General features: G+C 42.7%; 1 protein-coding gene across 1 annotated transcript; it reads left to right on the forward strand.

The window, feature by feature from the left end:
• The first annotated feature begins 12,764 nt into the window (after positions 1-12,764).
• LOC100283506 (cytokinin-N-glucosyltransferase 1) lies at positions 12,765-14,361 on the forward strand. Its single transcript, NM_001156406.2, has 2 exons — positions 12,765-13,292; positions 13,396-14,361. The coding sequence occupies exons 1-2, from the start codon at positions 12,791-12,793 to the stop codon at positions 14,283-14,285; spliced, it is 1,392 nt and encodes a 463-aa protein (NP_001149878.2). The 5' UTR covers positions 12,765-12,790; the 3' UTR covers positions 14,286-14,361.
• The last annotated feature ends 1,471 nt before the right edge of the window (positions 14,362-15,832 follow it).

The raw sequence follows: 15,832 nt of genomic DNA on the forward strand, positions 1-15,832 counted from the left end.
TCTCTTCGGCCAGGGACAATCACTTCTTGGCAGAAATTGAAGGATATGCTGATAACTAGCTTTCAAGGGTTTCAGACGAAGCCAGTCACCGCTCAGGCTCTCTTCCAGTGTACCCAGGACCATGAAGAGTACCTTCAGGCGTATGTCCGAAGGTTTCTGCGCCTAAGGGCACAAGCGCCGACAGTGCCCAATGAGATTGTCATTGAGGCCATGATTAAGGGACTTCGGCCGGGGCCATCAGCACAATATTTTGCCAGGAAGCCACCACAAACGTTGGAGAAGCTGCTCCAGAAGATGGACGAATACATTCGAGCTGACAATGATTTCCGCCAAAGAAGGGAGGAACCATTCAGGTTTTCTGAAATGACCAGGGGCTTCGGAGGAAGATTTCACCCGAGGCATGTTAGGTCAATCCATAACTCTGCTCAAACTGATGATCGAGGAAGTCAGCAGCAAAGGCCACAACACTCTTCACAAGCTTCGGCCCAACAGCAGAGTTCTTTTCGGTCGCCAGCGCCAAGGGGCAGAGGCGCCAGGGGCTTCGGGGGAAGGTTTGGAGACCAGCCAAGAAAAATATATTGTCTGTTCTGTGGTGAAGACAAGGGCCATACTACCAGGATGTGCCATGTTACCATCCAGAAGCAGAAGGAAATAGCGGAAGCAGCAGCGCAACAGAGTCAGCCGAAGCAGGTCATGCATACTGCTTCGTATCACTCACCTTATATTCCAGAATATGTAGGCAACCACCCTGCAGCTTCTGTTGCTTCGGCAAGCCAATCCCAAGCATCCTGGCAGCAACCTCCACCGCCACCGCCGATTCAAAGAGGTCAGCAGCCAGAAGGGAGTCAGCGCACTAACCTTCAGCGGGACTTCAGAGAGGAGTCCGAAGCTCGCACAGTCAATAGCACTGTGCCAGAGTCGAAGCACATTTACTGACGAATATCCTACCTCAACAGCAGTTCTTTTGTGTTTTCTACATTCCCTATTACCCTTTTGTTAATAAGGAACAATTATGAAGAGTTTAAATGCCTTTAATTGAATTTCAATTTCTTGTAATACTTCCATCTTTTACCATAATAAAAATATGTTTTTTCCATAGGCTCGAGTTGCCGAAGTATACTGATTTGAAGGATCTTTGTATTATCAAAAATTTTGATCTAATGGACACAGTACAAATTGTTCGAAGCAGTAAAAAGTCGTTCCTAAGGGAGCGCAGCGTAAGTTTTCTAAACGTACAGCGAAAAATAAACGCTGATTCCGCTGAAAGTAAAAGGCGAAGAAGCTCCTAAGGGAGGCTTACAGCGAAAAATAAACGCTGATTCCGCTGAAAGTAAAAGGCGAAGAAGCTCCTAAGGGAGGCTTACAGCGAAAAATAAACGTTGATTCCGCTGAAAGTAAAAGGCGAAGAAGCTCCTAAGGGAGGCTTACAGCGAAAAGTCAGCGCTGATATAAAAAGTGTGTGTGCTTTATCAAAGGGATATGTATCTACGGCACAAATATCATTTTGCATAACATAACATCATCACATCATTTTGCATAACATAAGCATCATACAACATAATGCATCTGGAACAAGAAGGGGATACATTATTGACCTTCGGAACATATTTTGGGAAAGAGAAAATCGCGCTAAGGCACAAGGCAAATCGGCATGAAGTGTAGCCTCTTCGGAAAAGCAACACAAAACTTTTTAACAGCTTCGAAGAATATTTCACGAAGCTTGGACATTTTTATCAGAAAAGTAAGTAAATTCTTATGGAGAAGATTTTCTTCACGAAGCATGAAAAGAAGGGAAGGTGTTTTTTCGCCGAAGGCTCAAAAAATGGTATGTATGCAAAGTTTCATGCATCGTAAAGAATTAAACAATAAATAGATTGTATATCACATTTAAAGTTACAATATATTACACATTTTTACATTTCAAATGTTTCTTCAATGGCATTCAATCCTCTTTAAGCACTATTTCTGTAGCTTCGTTCAAAAGTTGGTTGACAACCTTATCAATAATAGCTTTGGCCATTTCTCTAATTTCATCGTCCCCCTTCGGGTGGGGGCCCGGAGATGCCTCAGCAGGTTCTGAGGGGAGAAAAGATACAGCTATATTACTATTACAAACCGAGAACAGAGTTTGAAATTAAAAATTACAGCATGATAAAAACCACTAATTAATACCTATTTGCCCTTCGGGCTCTGTACTCTTCTCGGCAGCTTCCGCTACTTTTCTAGCATCATGGATGCCCTTTTCACTCTTTTGGATAATTTCTTGCGCCAATTCTCGGCCGCCGTTATCCCAGATATCAGTGAAGAATTTTCCACCGATCATGCTTGCTTCGGGCGAGGGGTCTTTTATGTCATCAGTGGACAAGGTAGCTTCGGTCTGCGCTAAGGATTTTATGTGCTCGCAGCCTTTCTTCTCCAAGACAGCAACAATCCCTCTAGCACCCGAAAAAGCACAGATGTCGCCGCGGCTATTCAGAATTTCCTCGAAGGCTTCTGCTTCGTGACTAATCCATTCCATTGGACCTTCAGGATTGCCTCTTGAAAAGTTCTCTTCACTAGAAAACGCGCCAACGCTGGCGAAGCTAGATTTTATCTTTTTGACGCACTCTATGGACTTAACATAGCATTTCCTCTGGGAGGCACGAAGCTCTTTGACACTTAATTCTAAATGATTGGCCAGTTGATCACTAAGCTCTCGTTTTGTTTCTTCGAGTATACGCTCTTCTTTAGCTCTAGCTAGCTGTTTCTGAAGATCTTTAATTTCATGTCTTTGGGCTTCGGCCTGGGCCTTTGAGGCAGCTTTGTCCTTTTTTACCTTATCTATCAATGTAAGCAGAATTTTATCCTTTTCCAGAGCTTCATTTCTCAATTTAATAACTTCGGATCGTAGGTTGTTGAATGCAATTTCATAGCTCTCGTCTTCGGTACTCTTTTGTGCTCTCAATGCGTTGCTTAAAATTAAGCCCTATATGTAAAAGAGTTCGTATAAGAATAAAAGAATGAGCTACGAATTGTAAAATTTTCAAATGAACAATCCCCATACCTTCAGGCTATTGTACGCAAGACTGTCCGCGAGATCCTCCTTCGTCATGGCACTTAATCCAGCTTCGAGCTTCGGAAACCCCATGCTTCTAGACATCTCCCGACAGACGGATAATTCTTTATTGTCTGGGAGGCAATATAGGAAATCCTCTTCATCCGTCCCATTGAATACTAATGCCCCCTTCGGATATTTCAATTCTTTGGCATAGTGATTGGCTTCAAAAACTTCTTCTTCTGATAACTTTTTCCCTGAAGCATGACGCATAATATAATCATACATTTTGGAAGATGCTTCGGGGACAGCAGTATCAATTTCTTCGACCAAAATAGGCTCTGACATTTTTATTTCTCCAGTTGCCTTTTCAATGCTTGCTTCTTCTGCTTCCAAAGGTTTTACCTTGGTTGGTTCTGAAGGCTCAGTTTCAACTACGGTCTGTTGCTTCGGAGTCTTAGCAACGGATGCTTCCGCAGGTGCCTCAGAAATTTCAGCAGTCTTCTTGGGAGTTGTGCTTGGAAGTTTAATTGTTTCCAAAACATCCAACACATTGACCATTCTTTTTCTTTTTGGGGTCACTGTTGGCCCCTTTTTAATTCTTGCTACTTCAATTTCTACTGAAGGACTTAAAATTCCTGATATTTTTGCTCCTTCAGTTGATCCTTTTGCTTCTTCCATCTTTTCTGTCGATGGCGCTTCGGCCATCTCTTTGGTTTTTGGTAATAAAACCTTTGGTTCCTCCAATTCTTTTGTTGTTGGCGCTTCGGCCATTTCTGCGACTTCTGGCAGCAGGGTTGGCTCTTCAGCCTCGGTGGCCGAAGAGGTCTCTCCGGTGAACTCAGGCACCGAAGCTGGTTCAATATAGCGTGGCCGATGTGTGAGAACCTTTATCCTTTTTCTTTTCGGTCCTGGCTCACTAGGAGCAGCTGCAGCTTCTTCCTTCGCAGAAGTTGCGCCTTTTCTTTTCTGCCCTCGAATGGGATAACGATAGTCGGGGTAGACGAACCCGATTGCATCAAATACCCGGTTGAGTCTTTTCTTCTTTCGGCCTCCGAAGGCCGCTGACAAAGCAGTATCTTCGGCCTTCGAATATGCCCCAAGCAATTCATCACTTACAGTTTCAATGCTCTTTAACCAATCATCATCTGGTTCAACAAATTTGTCTCCATACTTGAATGTGTACTTCAGCCGGACTAGCCCACCTTCGTCAGTTTCTTTAATAGTTTCTTTCGGCATTTCCCAATTATCCGCAAGAGGCCACACTCTGAAGGCAATATGTTCTTGTGTTAAATCCCTCGTCCCAATAAAAGAGCAGACAACTCTGAAGGCTCTCTGGCATTCTTCGGCTGCTTCATTCATTTCCACCTTCGGCCTTCGCAGGCCGAAGCGTTGCCAGATGGGATACATAATGATCTTCTTTATATCCTCTCGAGATTTCAAGTCATTTTTCACGTAAAACCATTTCGTCGTCCAGTCGCCAGGCCATCTCTTTCGAAAGGTCGGCACTGGGCAGCTTGAACCAGACCGAGAGCCGAAGCTGTAGCAGCCAAAGTTGTTGTGATATTGTTCCTTACCCCAGGGTTTTGTCTCGTATAACAATTCGTGCATGTTGCAGAAGCTTTTTGCATCAGGTTCCAAGCCTTGACTCCTCACAGCCCACACAAAAATATTCATCCTTATGATCGCTTCGGGGATAAGCTGGTGAAGGTGGATTTCAAATATCTTCAGCACCTCCACAACAAAATGGCTCAGGGGAAATCGTAGTCCAGCTTTCAAGAAGCTTCGAAATATTACGACTTCATCTTCCTCAGGAGTTGGGTAAGTCTTCTCTCCTTCGTCGGCCCTTACAACAGACAAAACCCGGAAATATCTTCCCCTCATGTTGACAAGATGATTTTCTTTAATACTTGATTTGCCGAAAACCGCATGGCTTGGCCGCCAAGGGCGATCTTCGGAGTCTTCACCACCACTATCCGCATCATAACTGTCGCTATCACCAGTGTCTTCAGATAAACCTTCCAAAATTTCTTTAGTGATCTTTTCTGTATTGGTCTTCGACATAGACCGAAGAAAACCCAGATGTATCTCTTCAGAAAGACTCAACTTCATTTCGGCAGCAACCTTCTTCTCCTCAGACATCTCTTCGGAATTCTTGCCTTTCGCTTCCGAAGCTTAAAACTAGGAAGGCAACAAAATATTTGTGGGCAGAAAAACTAATTGAGCAGGCAAAACAGATGGCAAGGGAGTGTGTCGAATAAATTGTGGCGGGCCCGTATTTATAAACCCATTATGTCGGAGGCTGGAAGTCCCCATTTGCCATTGACTGTTGCTATTCTAGCAAAGGGAAAGTGTTTTTTCGGACCTTCGGCTCGAAGCCTTCGTCCATATCGCAATACAAATTTGTTATTCCAGCAAATTAATATTGCGAGGGGCTACTGTTGGGGGCCTTCGTCTTCCGAAGGTCCTCAAAAACGTAATTTGACTATGTCTTCCAAGAAAAATATGTGAACAGGTACCTTCGAAGACAAATTGCGAGTATACAAGAACATGGTTAAGACGAAGCTTGACTGGGACGGCGATCACGACGAAGGATAAGACAATCACGAAGCTGTGTGCAGAGGAGCTTCGGTATAACGGCAGGAAGAGGAAACCGACTTAAAGATGAAAAGCCGAATCAGACCTTGAAGAATTACTATAAAGTTATTGATAAATGTAAAGGGCATTAATGTAATTTTGCATGGGCTGCGACCCGTGCCTATAAATAGGTGAACAGTATTCCCGTACTGGGGGGCTGACTTGGCATTTACTTTTGCGTCACACCTGTATTCTTACTCCTTCGAGCCGAAGGTATACTTACAATTTATTATTGTTTACACAAGTGATATGAATAAAAATAGGTTGATAATCATGTTCATATAAATTATGTTACTCCTTATGCTTTGCATGAATATTGTCCGTTTCTTTATCATGATCATGTAGGTATGTCCTTCATGACCTTCGTCCTAGATTCATTATATCCAAAGGGAAATAATGATTCAAAGGACGAAGAGCTTTGATATTTAACATTTTATGTTGCCTTGTTCTTGATTCATAGCATTTGAGAACAAGTCCCCAACAGGTTACTACCCAACTAAGCAAGCAATTAGTTACTACTAACTAGCAAAACTAGGCTAAAGCTAACTAGGGAGCTACCACTACTCAACTAAGCAAGCAACAAGCACTACACAAGCTATTCATATGCAAAACAAGAGGTTCTTACCTTGGGGCGCGGATCCGGGGTGAGCTCGGAGCCGGGACGGTGCTGGCGGGTCGGGGTGACAGTGCACCGGCGTCGTGGGCACAGGCATAGGCAATGGTGGGGGCGCGACAACATGAGAGAGAGAAAGTGAGTGAGTGAGAGAGTGAGAGAAAACAGGCACCGGTTAGGGTTAATGCAAGACAACTTTGCCAAGTGCCAGCGATCCGACACTCGGTAAACAATTTATTAAAAAAATAAAAATAACCTTTGTTGAGTCTCCCTCGGGCCACACTTGGTAAAGATCTTTTTATTTTTTAATAAATCCTTTGTCGAGTGTCCTAAAGTGACTTCTTTCTCAAGTGTCTTCTGCTAACACTCGGCGAAGTAACTTCTTTGCCGAGTGTTTTCTACTGACACTCGACAAAGTTTACTTGTTTTTTTCTTCCCCCCTAAACTTTTTCTACTATGTTTCTATATTATATATACATACATGTTCAATTTTGGCACAATTACCAAAGTGTTTGCTATACCAATTAGATTTAGTTCGTTTAATTGAATTTTTTTGGATAATTAAAATTTGAACAACAAATCAGTCGAAAAATGGAAAATAGTGAATGCAAAAATGTTATTCATGTTATTTAGCACAAGTTACGACCTATTTTAAGAACAGACCAGAATTTTCGAACACTATGCTCACGAAATATGACCACAAACTTATGATCTAGTTGTTTTAAAATTGTATAAAACACAAACAAAGTTAGAAAATCATGAAACTTGTCGATATGTCATGATATCATATGTAGAGACGCTGATAAAATTTTGAAAATGTTTTGTAAAAATTGTCACAATACTATATATAGAAAACTAGTCGGCCTCATAGAAGTTTTATGATATTAGGTTAAAGAAGTTATCAGAGCGTACCTTTATTCCATTTGAAAGGATATAGGATAGCTCTTGGAGTCGCTCTAAACCTAAACTTGAGTTGGGATGAGATCCGATGAAGACAAAGGAAGGCAAAGTAAATCCACATAGAGTTTGGATGGGATCGGACGAAGAGAAAGGAAGGCAAACTCTATGTGTCAAGTGGAAAGTGCAAAGTAGATCTCTTGAGCTAGCTTTTCCTGGTGTATGGCCCAATTAATATAAAATATTCATGACATCAAAATACCGAAAAAGCTGCTGCTTTAACGTGCTTTTCAACTTTTAATTTGTTCATTTTTTCTCAAAATCAAGCTTTCCATGTTTTCAAAATCTAGCACAAGAGCCAGAAAATTTAGAGGGTATTTGGTTTCTAGAGACTAATTTTTAATCCATCCATTTTATTTCATTTGAGACTAAAATTTCGGAGGGATTAAAAATTAGTCCGTATAAACCAAAGCACCCTTGTTTCGGCTCTTTATTTTTTGTTGAAGCCACACAAAAGCTAAAACAAATAGGTCCTAACAACATCTCTAGAATTCTTTCTAAAACTCTTGTTGTGGTTTTAGAAACCAGGAGACAATAAGATTTGTATTGGGTGATAGTGTGGACTCACTCTGAATGGTAAGTCGCTGGGACTCGAACGTGGGAATTGAGACAGAGGGTTTATACAGGTTCAAGCTTGCGCCCTAGTCCAGTGCAGTGTTGATTGTATTATTGCTGAGGGCGTGTTACAATTGGTATGCTCGTGTGGGAAGGAGGGGCCCTGTCCTTTTATATCTCAAGGTAGGACCTTATAGAGGAGATCTATTTTCTACTATATATAGAGAGAGATTGGCTCCCATGGGTTGTCGTGGTGGGTCCTTTGTAGGGTCATGTGTAGTCGTACTCTCGGTATGGCGTCGTCCGTTACTCCGGCTCCTGTAGCGACTCCATCGCTGACGTCTTTGTAGTGGTGCGAGGCGGGTCCCACAGATTAGTCTCATGGTACAGTCATATGTGGCGTGGATTCTCCTGTCATCATGAGCCCTTCGTCACCTATCAGCATGCATAGGCTTACACTCGATATGGCGTGCTGTCTCGTCCTTCTGATGTATGGGTCACTATAGAGACCTCGATGCCCATTCAGCGTGCGGTGTGTATGTCCAAACGTGGCTTGATGGTGACGTGTCCCGTCGTAGATAACGTGGATCAATAGCGCTAGACTCAAATCTTTGCCTTGCCGGGTTGCTCGACGATGAGTTGGTCGGTTAGAGCTGATTGGCGGAGGTTGGTCATCAGAGAGTTGGTTAGTCGGCCCGCCTCGCATAGATGGTCAACAGAGTTAGTGTTGGTCATCGGAGATGGTCATTAGAGTTGGTCATCGGAGAGTTGGTCAGCCGATCCACCTCGCAGAGTTGGTCGGTGGAGTTGATCATCGGAGTTGGTCAGCTAGTCCACCTCACAGAGTTGGTCGGCGGAGACTTGGTCGGCAGGTCGACCATTTTCAAACGGCCTATTTCGGGTAGGGTGGTTCCCGAGTACTCGACAACTCTCATTCTAAATCATCTTTTAGAGAGCAAAAGAGATTTATGAGTTCATGGTATGTTTCACATAAACTGTGCACCTATCTTGCACCGAAATGGATAATGTCTTCAAACAAAATTATCTTCCATTTGATCCATATTGTCTGCCAGTTTGTTGGAGCTGCAACTTTTTGAGTTATTCTAAAAAAATATTTTGAGATTTTGATCATGAGAAGTCAATGATAAATTATTGATGATGTTATTAGCTTTCTAAACTCAGAAAGCTAAGAGAATTCCACAAAACCAAACTTTTCTACTTTACATATAAACCTAGCTTTTAGAAATTTCCCGCTTTCTAGAAGCTAAATAAAAAACTAGCCGTTTGTTTCAGTTTCTGACTTTTCATGTTGAGAAGCTATCTAAAAACTCAAACAAACAGAGTCTAAGAGTACCATAAGAGAGTATTTATTGTATATATTTTTCTCTCTAACAACTTTTTAATCTTTTGTGCATCTTAGATGCAATTAGTCTCTTCTTTTATTTTTGGCTAGTGAGAAAATTTGAAATAGAAGATAGTTATATTTATATATCTAGTTGAAGAAGTTACTAGAGTGTACAGTGTAATCTTTGTTCCATTTGAAAGGATATAGGATAACTCTTGGAGTCTCTCTAAACCTAAACCTAAGGGTCTGTTTAGTTCCTTTAGTGTAGGGACTAAAGTTTAGTCTAGAGACTAAATTTTAGTTTATATCCTATTTGGTTACATGGACTATTCAGAACACATTAAATGACCTATAAGAAGTCCAAAATGCCCTTTACCATTCTCCCATCATTAGTGCAACTAAAATAAATGAGGGGCAAAAGTGGAATCAATATGATTTAGTCCATTTCAATCACCCTTTGAGATACTAGGGGCTAAAATAGTTTAGTCCCTGTTTTAGTCTCAACGTTTGACTATTTAGAGACTAAATGAGATTAAAATGAAGGGACTAATCTTTAGTCCCTAGAACCAAACATGCCCTAAGTTGGAATGAGATCCGATAAAGATGAAGGAAGGCAAAGCAAATCCATATACCACCCTTTGAGCTAGTTTAGATCTATGATTTTTATGAGAAGAGGATTGTCGGGGAATGGGGAGGAAATCCCATGGGAGAACAGGTGTATCCAAAGTAGCCCGAGACTGGACAAAGGCAAAGTAAATCCATTTGTCAAGTGGAAAGTGGAATATGAGACGACATATCAAAAGGCATTCAAATCAAGGCCAGGGTAAGGTTCCAAATGAGCTTAGGCCATTTTTAATGGAAGTTTTATAAGAGATTTCATGATATTAATTAGTATGTCACATAGATTTTTTATCACATGACACTATATCTATTATGAAATAGGTGAAACTACTTTCATCACCATGAAACTATGTCAACTCGTTTTCAAGACAACTATTGATAGCAGTTTGTTTCATCTCCATCTATTTTATCTATTTCTGTTGGTTACATAGTCACATCTTAGCCTATGAAATTATATCATGAAACTCTTTATTGAGAGATCATATTTTATTTTTCATTCTATCTTACTTTTTTTGACGTTGCAACATTAGAAATAGTGTGATAAAACTATCACTAAGGGCTAGTTTGGGAACTCTTTTCAAAAAATAGAAATCTCTCGTGAAAACGGAGTTGCTAAATTAGCCCTAAGAATGGCATATAAGAGCATCTCCAACAACAAACTCTAAAATAGAGTCCTAAAATTTGAAATAGGACCGTATTTAGAATGTTTAAGGTCTCAAAAGACATGTTTACTACAACCGTTAGGTCTTAAATAATACTATTTAGGAAATAAATTATGTTGTTAGAAAATAAATGGTTAAAAATTAAGTAGAAATGAGGATAGAGTTCTAGTATATGGGTACTATATTTAGAACTCGAGAGACCGAGTCCTATATATAATAGCCTCTATGGACTCTGGTAGACGCTGTAACAATTAAATCCATGTCCACCGGAGACTAACCTATCATACTTTAAGAACCAGAGCATGGTGGCAAGTGAGCAGCAAACACACAGCAAGATTCCACGAGAACCGTCAGGCCATGTTCGTTTAAGTAAATCCCGGCCAGGGTTAGACCCAATTCCCCGTGGATCAGCCCGGTCTGGAAAAGATCCCGGCCCACGACAAAACAGCATTCGTTTCACCCCGTCCGGGCCTCAACACCGGCCCATCCCGGCTATTCTCACCTCAACCCGGCCGGGAAGCAGCCCTCGTCTTCCCGTCGTGGAAACAAATCACGAAGAACCAGCGTGAGGCGACGGCGGCGGTGGCTACATCGGCGGCTACCTACGAGGCTACGACACGAAGATCAGCGTGGAGAACATCAGCTTTTCACCGGTACTCACGTCCTCCTCCTCCTCTGACTCCTCACATGTCGATGGAGAGTGGATCTGCTTTTCACCGCTGCAACTTCTGCCTGCAAGAGCTCCTGCTGCTGGTGGAACATAGTAGCTAGGTGAGGAGGAGAACCAACCCGGCGACCAGCGACCAGCCCGAAGATTAGCTCGTTCCGGTTGTGCGAGCTGGCGACCAGCCCGCCGCTGGCCTCCATCCCCCTGGCGCTACCAGATCTCAAGATCCAGATTCTTTCTAAGCAATTCCTTTGTGCTGACAATCAAATTTGACGTGTAGTGGAGCACGTGAACGCTAGTGGTTGTTTATCTCAACCTTTAATTACTTTGTGCTGACAATCGAATTTGTGCCCTAAGAATCGATTAGTTCAATTGATTACTTTCATCTTTACTCAATAAATCATGACGTGTAGTTTCAGTTCCTAACTTCTGCTTACAGTAGACCATTTGTTTATGATATGTACTTTCATTAGACCATTAGTTGTATTTAAGAAGCATCACGTTTAATCAGTAGTGCCAATGAATGTTTTTTAGAGATATTACTTCTATCTATGATTTATATTTCTTCTGTCGATAAGGAGGTTAGGTTGTTCCATTTGTCTCTGGAATGAATGCTGTTACTTTTCCTAAAAGCAGAAGTTTCGGGTTATTCAGTAGTGGAAATCATTGTATGTGAAATGATTTTCTCTTTTAGACACTAGTTTACTTAGGATTATATTTTCCCTGGTTTTCTTGTCTTCTTTGGCCCTTTCATCTCAAGCTATTTCATGAGTCCTGACTGTGTACACTAGTATGTAAATAAGTACTGAGACCTAGACAGTCACTAGGAGGAAAGAAGCAAAGTGCTTGGTTGATCATCATATATTCCTACTGCAGGCCAGGCCAGGATCTGATTGGCTGTAGCAACATATTATATTTCAGTTTATATTTCAGCCCAGCCTCGTGATCAAGATCATCAGCGAGGCCTTGTTCTGCACATATTATATTTCAGTTTAGAGTACATATATTTACATATATTTCTCTTTCAGTTTAGAGTACATATATTTACATATATTTCTCTTTCTGTCGGTGAGAATCTAATCATTGTTCCCCTTGTATATTTGCAGGCTTTACATCTCCGGGACACTTTTGCTATTACTATATAAAGTTTTAAACTTAGAAGCCTTTGGCTCAACTTGATCGTAGGTTGTAACCATGCCTAGAACTGTGAGCCATGAGTGATGTCTGCATTTTTATTGGATTGAACCTTAGTCTACGAGTGAGACAAAATGACTGCAAGCACCAACTCTACTTTGTTCTTTGTTTTTATCTATTTAAATCATGTGCAAACTATGACCAACATATTGTCTGTTTGCTAGGACATACATTTATCTTGTTGAATTGAAACTTTATGTAGACAGGGAACTAAACCTTATTGTCTGTTTGCTACGAGTGTACTGAAGGTTCTTCATGTTCAGAGCAGAAATCTTTATGTATAGCTTGACATTTTAGATGTATGTACAATGGATCAGATTTTTTGCTTTTATTCCTTGGACTGGGGCTAACCGAACAAGGAAAAATAGACAGGGAAAAGGGGCAGGGAAAAGGAGGGAGGGAACTAAACCACGTGGGGAAAAAGTGTCAATAGGGGATCCATTCAATCCATGTCTGGATTAATTATACTTGGGGATTGAAACCATACCAGCCGAACACAGCCTCAATGGGTTCTATAGGAGGACACACAACCACAGCTACCGCCGACCGGCGCCGCCGCGTGCTGTTCTTCCCGCTCCCGTACCAGGGCCACATCAACCCCATGTTCCAACTCGCCGGCCTCCTCCACTTGCGCGGTTTCTCCGTCACCGTCTTCCACACCGACTTCAACGCTCCCGACAAGTCCCGCCACCCTGCCTACGACTTCGTCCCCGTTCCCGTCCGCGGCTGCTTGCCGAAGGGCAGCTCGGATGCCTTGCAGGTGACCGTGGAGCGCATCCTCGCCGTGAATCGCGCCTGCGAGGCTCCGTTCCGGGAGCGCCTGGCCTCTCTGCTGGCGCGGGAGGACGTCGCGTGCCTGGTCGCTGACGCCCACCTGCTGACGCTGCTGGACGTGGCGCGGGGGCTCGGCGTGCCGACGCTGGTGCTGCGCACCGGCAGCGCGGCGTGCCTCCGCATGTTCGCGGCGTTCCCCGCGCTCTGCGACAAGGGGTATCAGCCGGCGCAAGGCACGAACGCACACGCACTCATCCATGTCAACGCAAGCGCGCACCACTAGAACCCACGTCATCCATGCTCTGACGCTCCTGTTTGTGTTCCAATCGGATGTAGAGTCGCAGCTGGAGACGCCGGTGACTGAGCTGCCGCCGTACCGCGTCCGGGACCTGCCGTCCACCACCAGCGCCTGCCACGGCGTAATAAGCGAGGTGATTTCCCGTTTAGTGACGGCCGTGACGACCTCCTCGGGTCTCATCCTCAACACCATGGACGCGCTCGAGTGCGGCGAGCTGGCGTCGCTCCGGCGAGACTTCGGCGTCCCCGTGTTCGACATCGGCCCGCTCCACATGCTCTCTCCGGCTGCCTCGAGCAGCTTGCTACTGCAAGACCGCGGCTGCCTCGAGTGGCTCGACGCGCAAGCCCCGGCGTCCGTGCTCTACGTCAGCTTCGGCAGCCTCGCCAGCATGTCCGCCGCCGAGCTGGTGGAAACAGCCTGGGGCATAGCCAACAGCGGCTATACCTTCCTGTGGGTTCTCCGGCCGGGCCTCGTCCGCGGCTCGCAGACGTCGGAGGCGGCGCCACCCCTGCCCGACGGCTTCGACGCCGCGACGCGCGGGCGGGGCATGGTCGTGAGCTGGGCGCCGCAGGAGGAGGTCCTGGCGCACCCTGCCGTGGGCGCGTTCTGGACGCACTGCGGCTGGAACTCGACGCTAGAGAGCTTGTGCGCGGGCGTGCCGGTCATTGCCCGCCCGTGCTTCGGCGACCAGATGGGGAACGCGAGGTACGTGGACCACGTGTGGCGGACCGGCCTCACGCTCGACGGCGTGCTCGAGAGGGGCGAGGTGGAGGCGGCCGTCGCGGCGCTGATGGCGCCAGGAGAGCCCGGCGACGGGCTGCGTCGGAGGGCGCGGGAGCTCGAGAGCAGCGCGGCGGATTGCATGACCAAGGATGGGTCGTCCTGCACGAATGTCGACAAGCTGGTAGACCACATTCTGACACTGTAGGCGTTTGGTACAGGAGCAGCCACGTGGTGCTGTTCTTGGGTACTGTTTTTCTTTGCGGTTGAAAAATAAATAAAAAACTGGCTGGAGCTTATGATCCTCAACTCGTCACTCAGAGTCACAGGTATGATTGATAATGGGCTCTAAATTTTACATTATAAAATTTTAAAAATTATATAAAATTAAAATTGAAACCTTATTTCTATTTATTTTTAAACTTAAATCTATTTAGAGTTCTGTTATTTTGTAAAGAAATATTTATATCATGATCCATTACCATCCCTAGTCACAAGAGTCTATGTTCTTTAGATTCTTTCAGGTGACCATGTGACTTTGTTTTGTCTCGTGCTGTGTTTGTGTATCCTTGTCCGATCTGTGCTTATATTGCGTACACTGTACACAGTTTGTATGTTGGCCCTCGATGTACTGGAGACTGACAAGAAAGCAATCAGTTTAAGGTCATGTTCTAAATCTGTAAAATTAATTATTAGTTAATAAATTGTTAGCGTGTTTTAACCAGATTAAGATAGCTAACAACTGGTAGCTATTTGATAGATATAACTAATAATTAATTAATTCATTAGTTTATCTGTTCTAAATCTCTCAGTTAAATTTAGCTACTAACTATTAGTTTTAGATATTTGTAACAAGGTCTAAACCTTTTTTTAAGGCTGTCTTCAACGTTTTTAGACCCTCGCGTCACGCTGTCACCTACTCCTTAATCCTTATCGACTATTATCGACCTTCATCTACCCTTCAATTTACGGTCATCATTCTTAGAGATGGATTCGAAGCCAATACACATTGAATCGGATTAAGATATCACTATTTATCATATTTTAATTTAAATATGGATACGAATAATGACGAATAGTTGAATCCAAATTCATATTCAGATACTTAATTAACTTGATATATAGTGCCATGACAAGTATCAATTTGTGTCATCGATGGACTTATACTTGATAAATAATTATGGTATGAGTAAATTATAAGCACAGTACATAGATACCTTACAGACATATTCGTTAATAAATATATATTATGTAACAAAAATGTACATTAATACATATAAATATAATATATTCATTAAATACCTAATCTAATATATTTACAATTAGGCTTTTTATATCAATTAAAATTTATCACTGTATATTACTAGTAATATAAGATTAACACAATTGTACATCATTTTTCTAGTTTCATTATTAAAAATTAAAATCATTTACAATTAGTAACTATTGATAAAAAATAGGTTTAAATAGTTTCATCGAATACTTTTGTCTTCATAGATACAAGATACATATAGTGTCAAATATTTTAGGTTTTTATCGAATATGAATCTAGAATTGGATAGAGAAAAATATTAGAAATTAAATTCGGATGCATTCATTTGACATCCATATTCAAATCAAATATAAACACGAATAATTCGGATTTTTAGACATCCATATCCATCCCTAGTCAGTCTACAACCACATTAGCAATACTGCTTATGGTTGACATGAAACATATCATTTTATGAAAATAAAATATATCCAATTAAAAAC

This window comes from Zea mays, chromosome 7 (assembly GCF_902167145.1).
Source record: "Zea mays cultivar B73 chromosome 7, Zm-B73-REFERENCE-NAM-5.0, whole genome shotgun sequence".
In the NCBI taxonomy this organism is placed as follows: Eukaryota; Viridiplantae; Streptophyta; class Magnoliopsida; order Poales; family Poaceae; genus Zea; species Zea mays.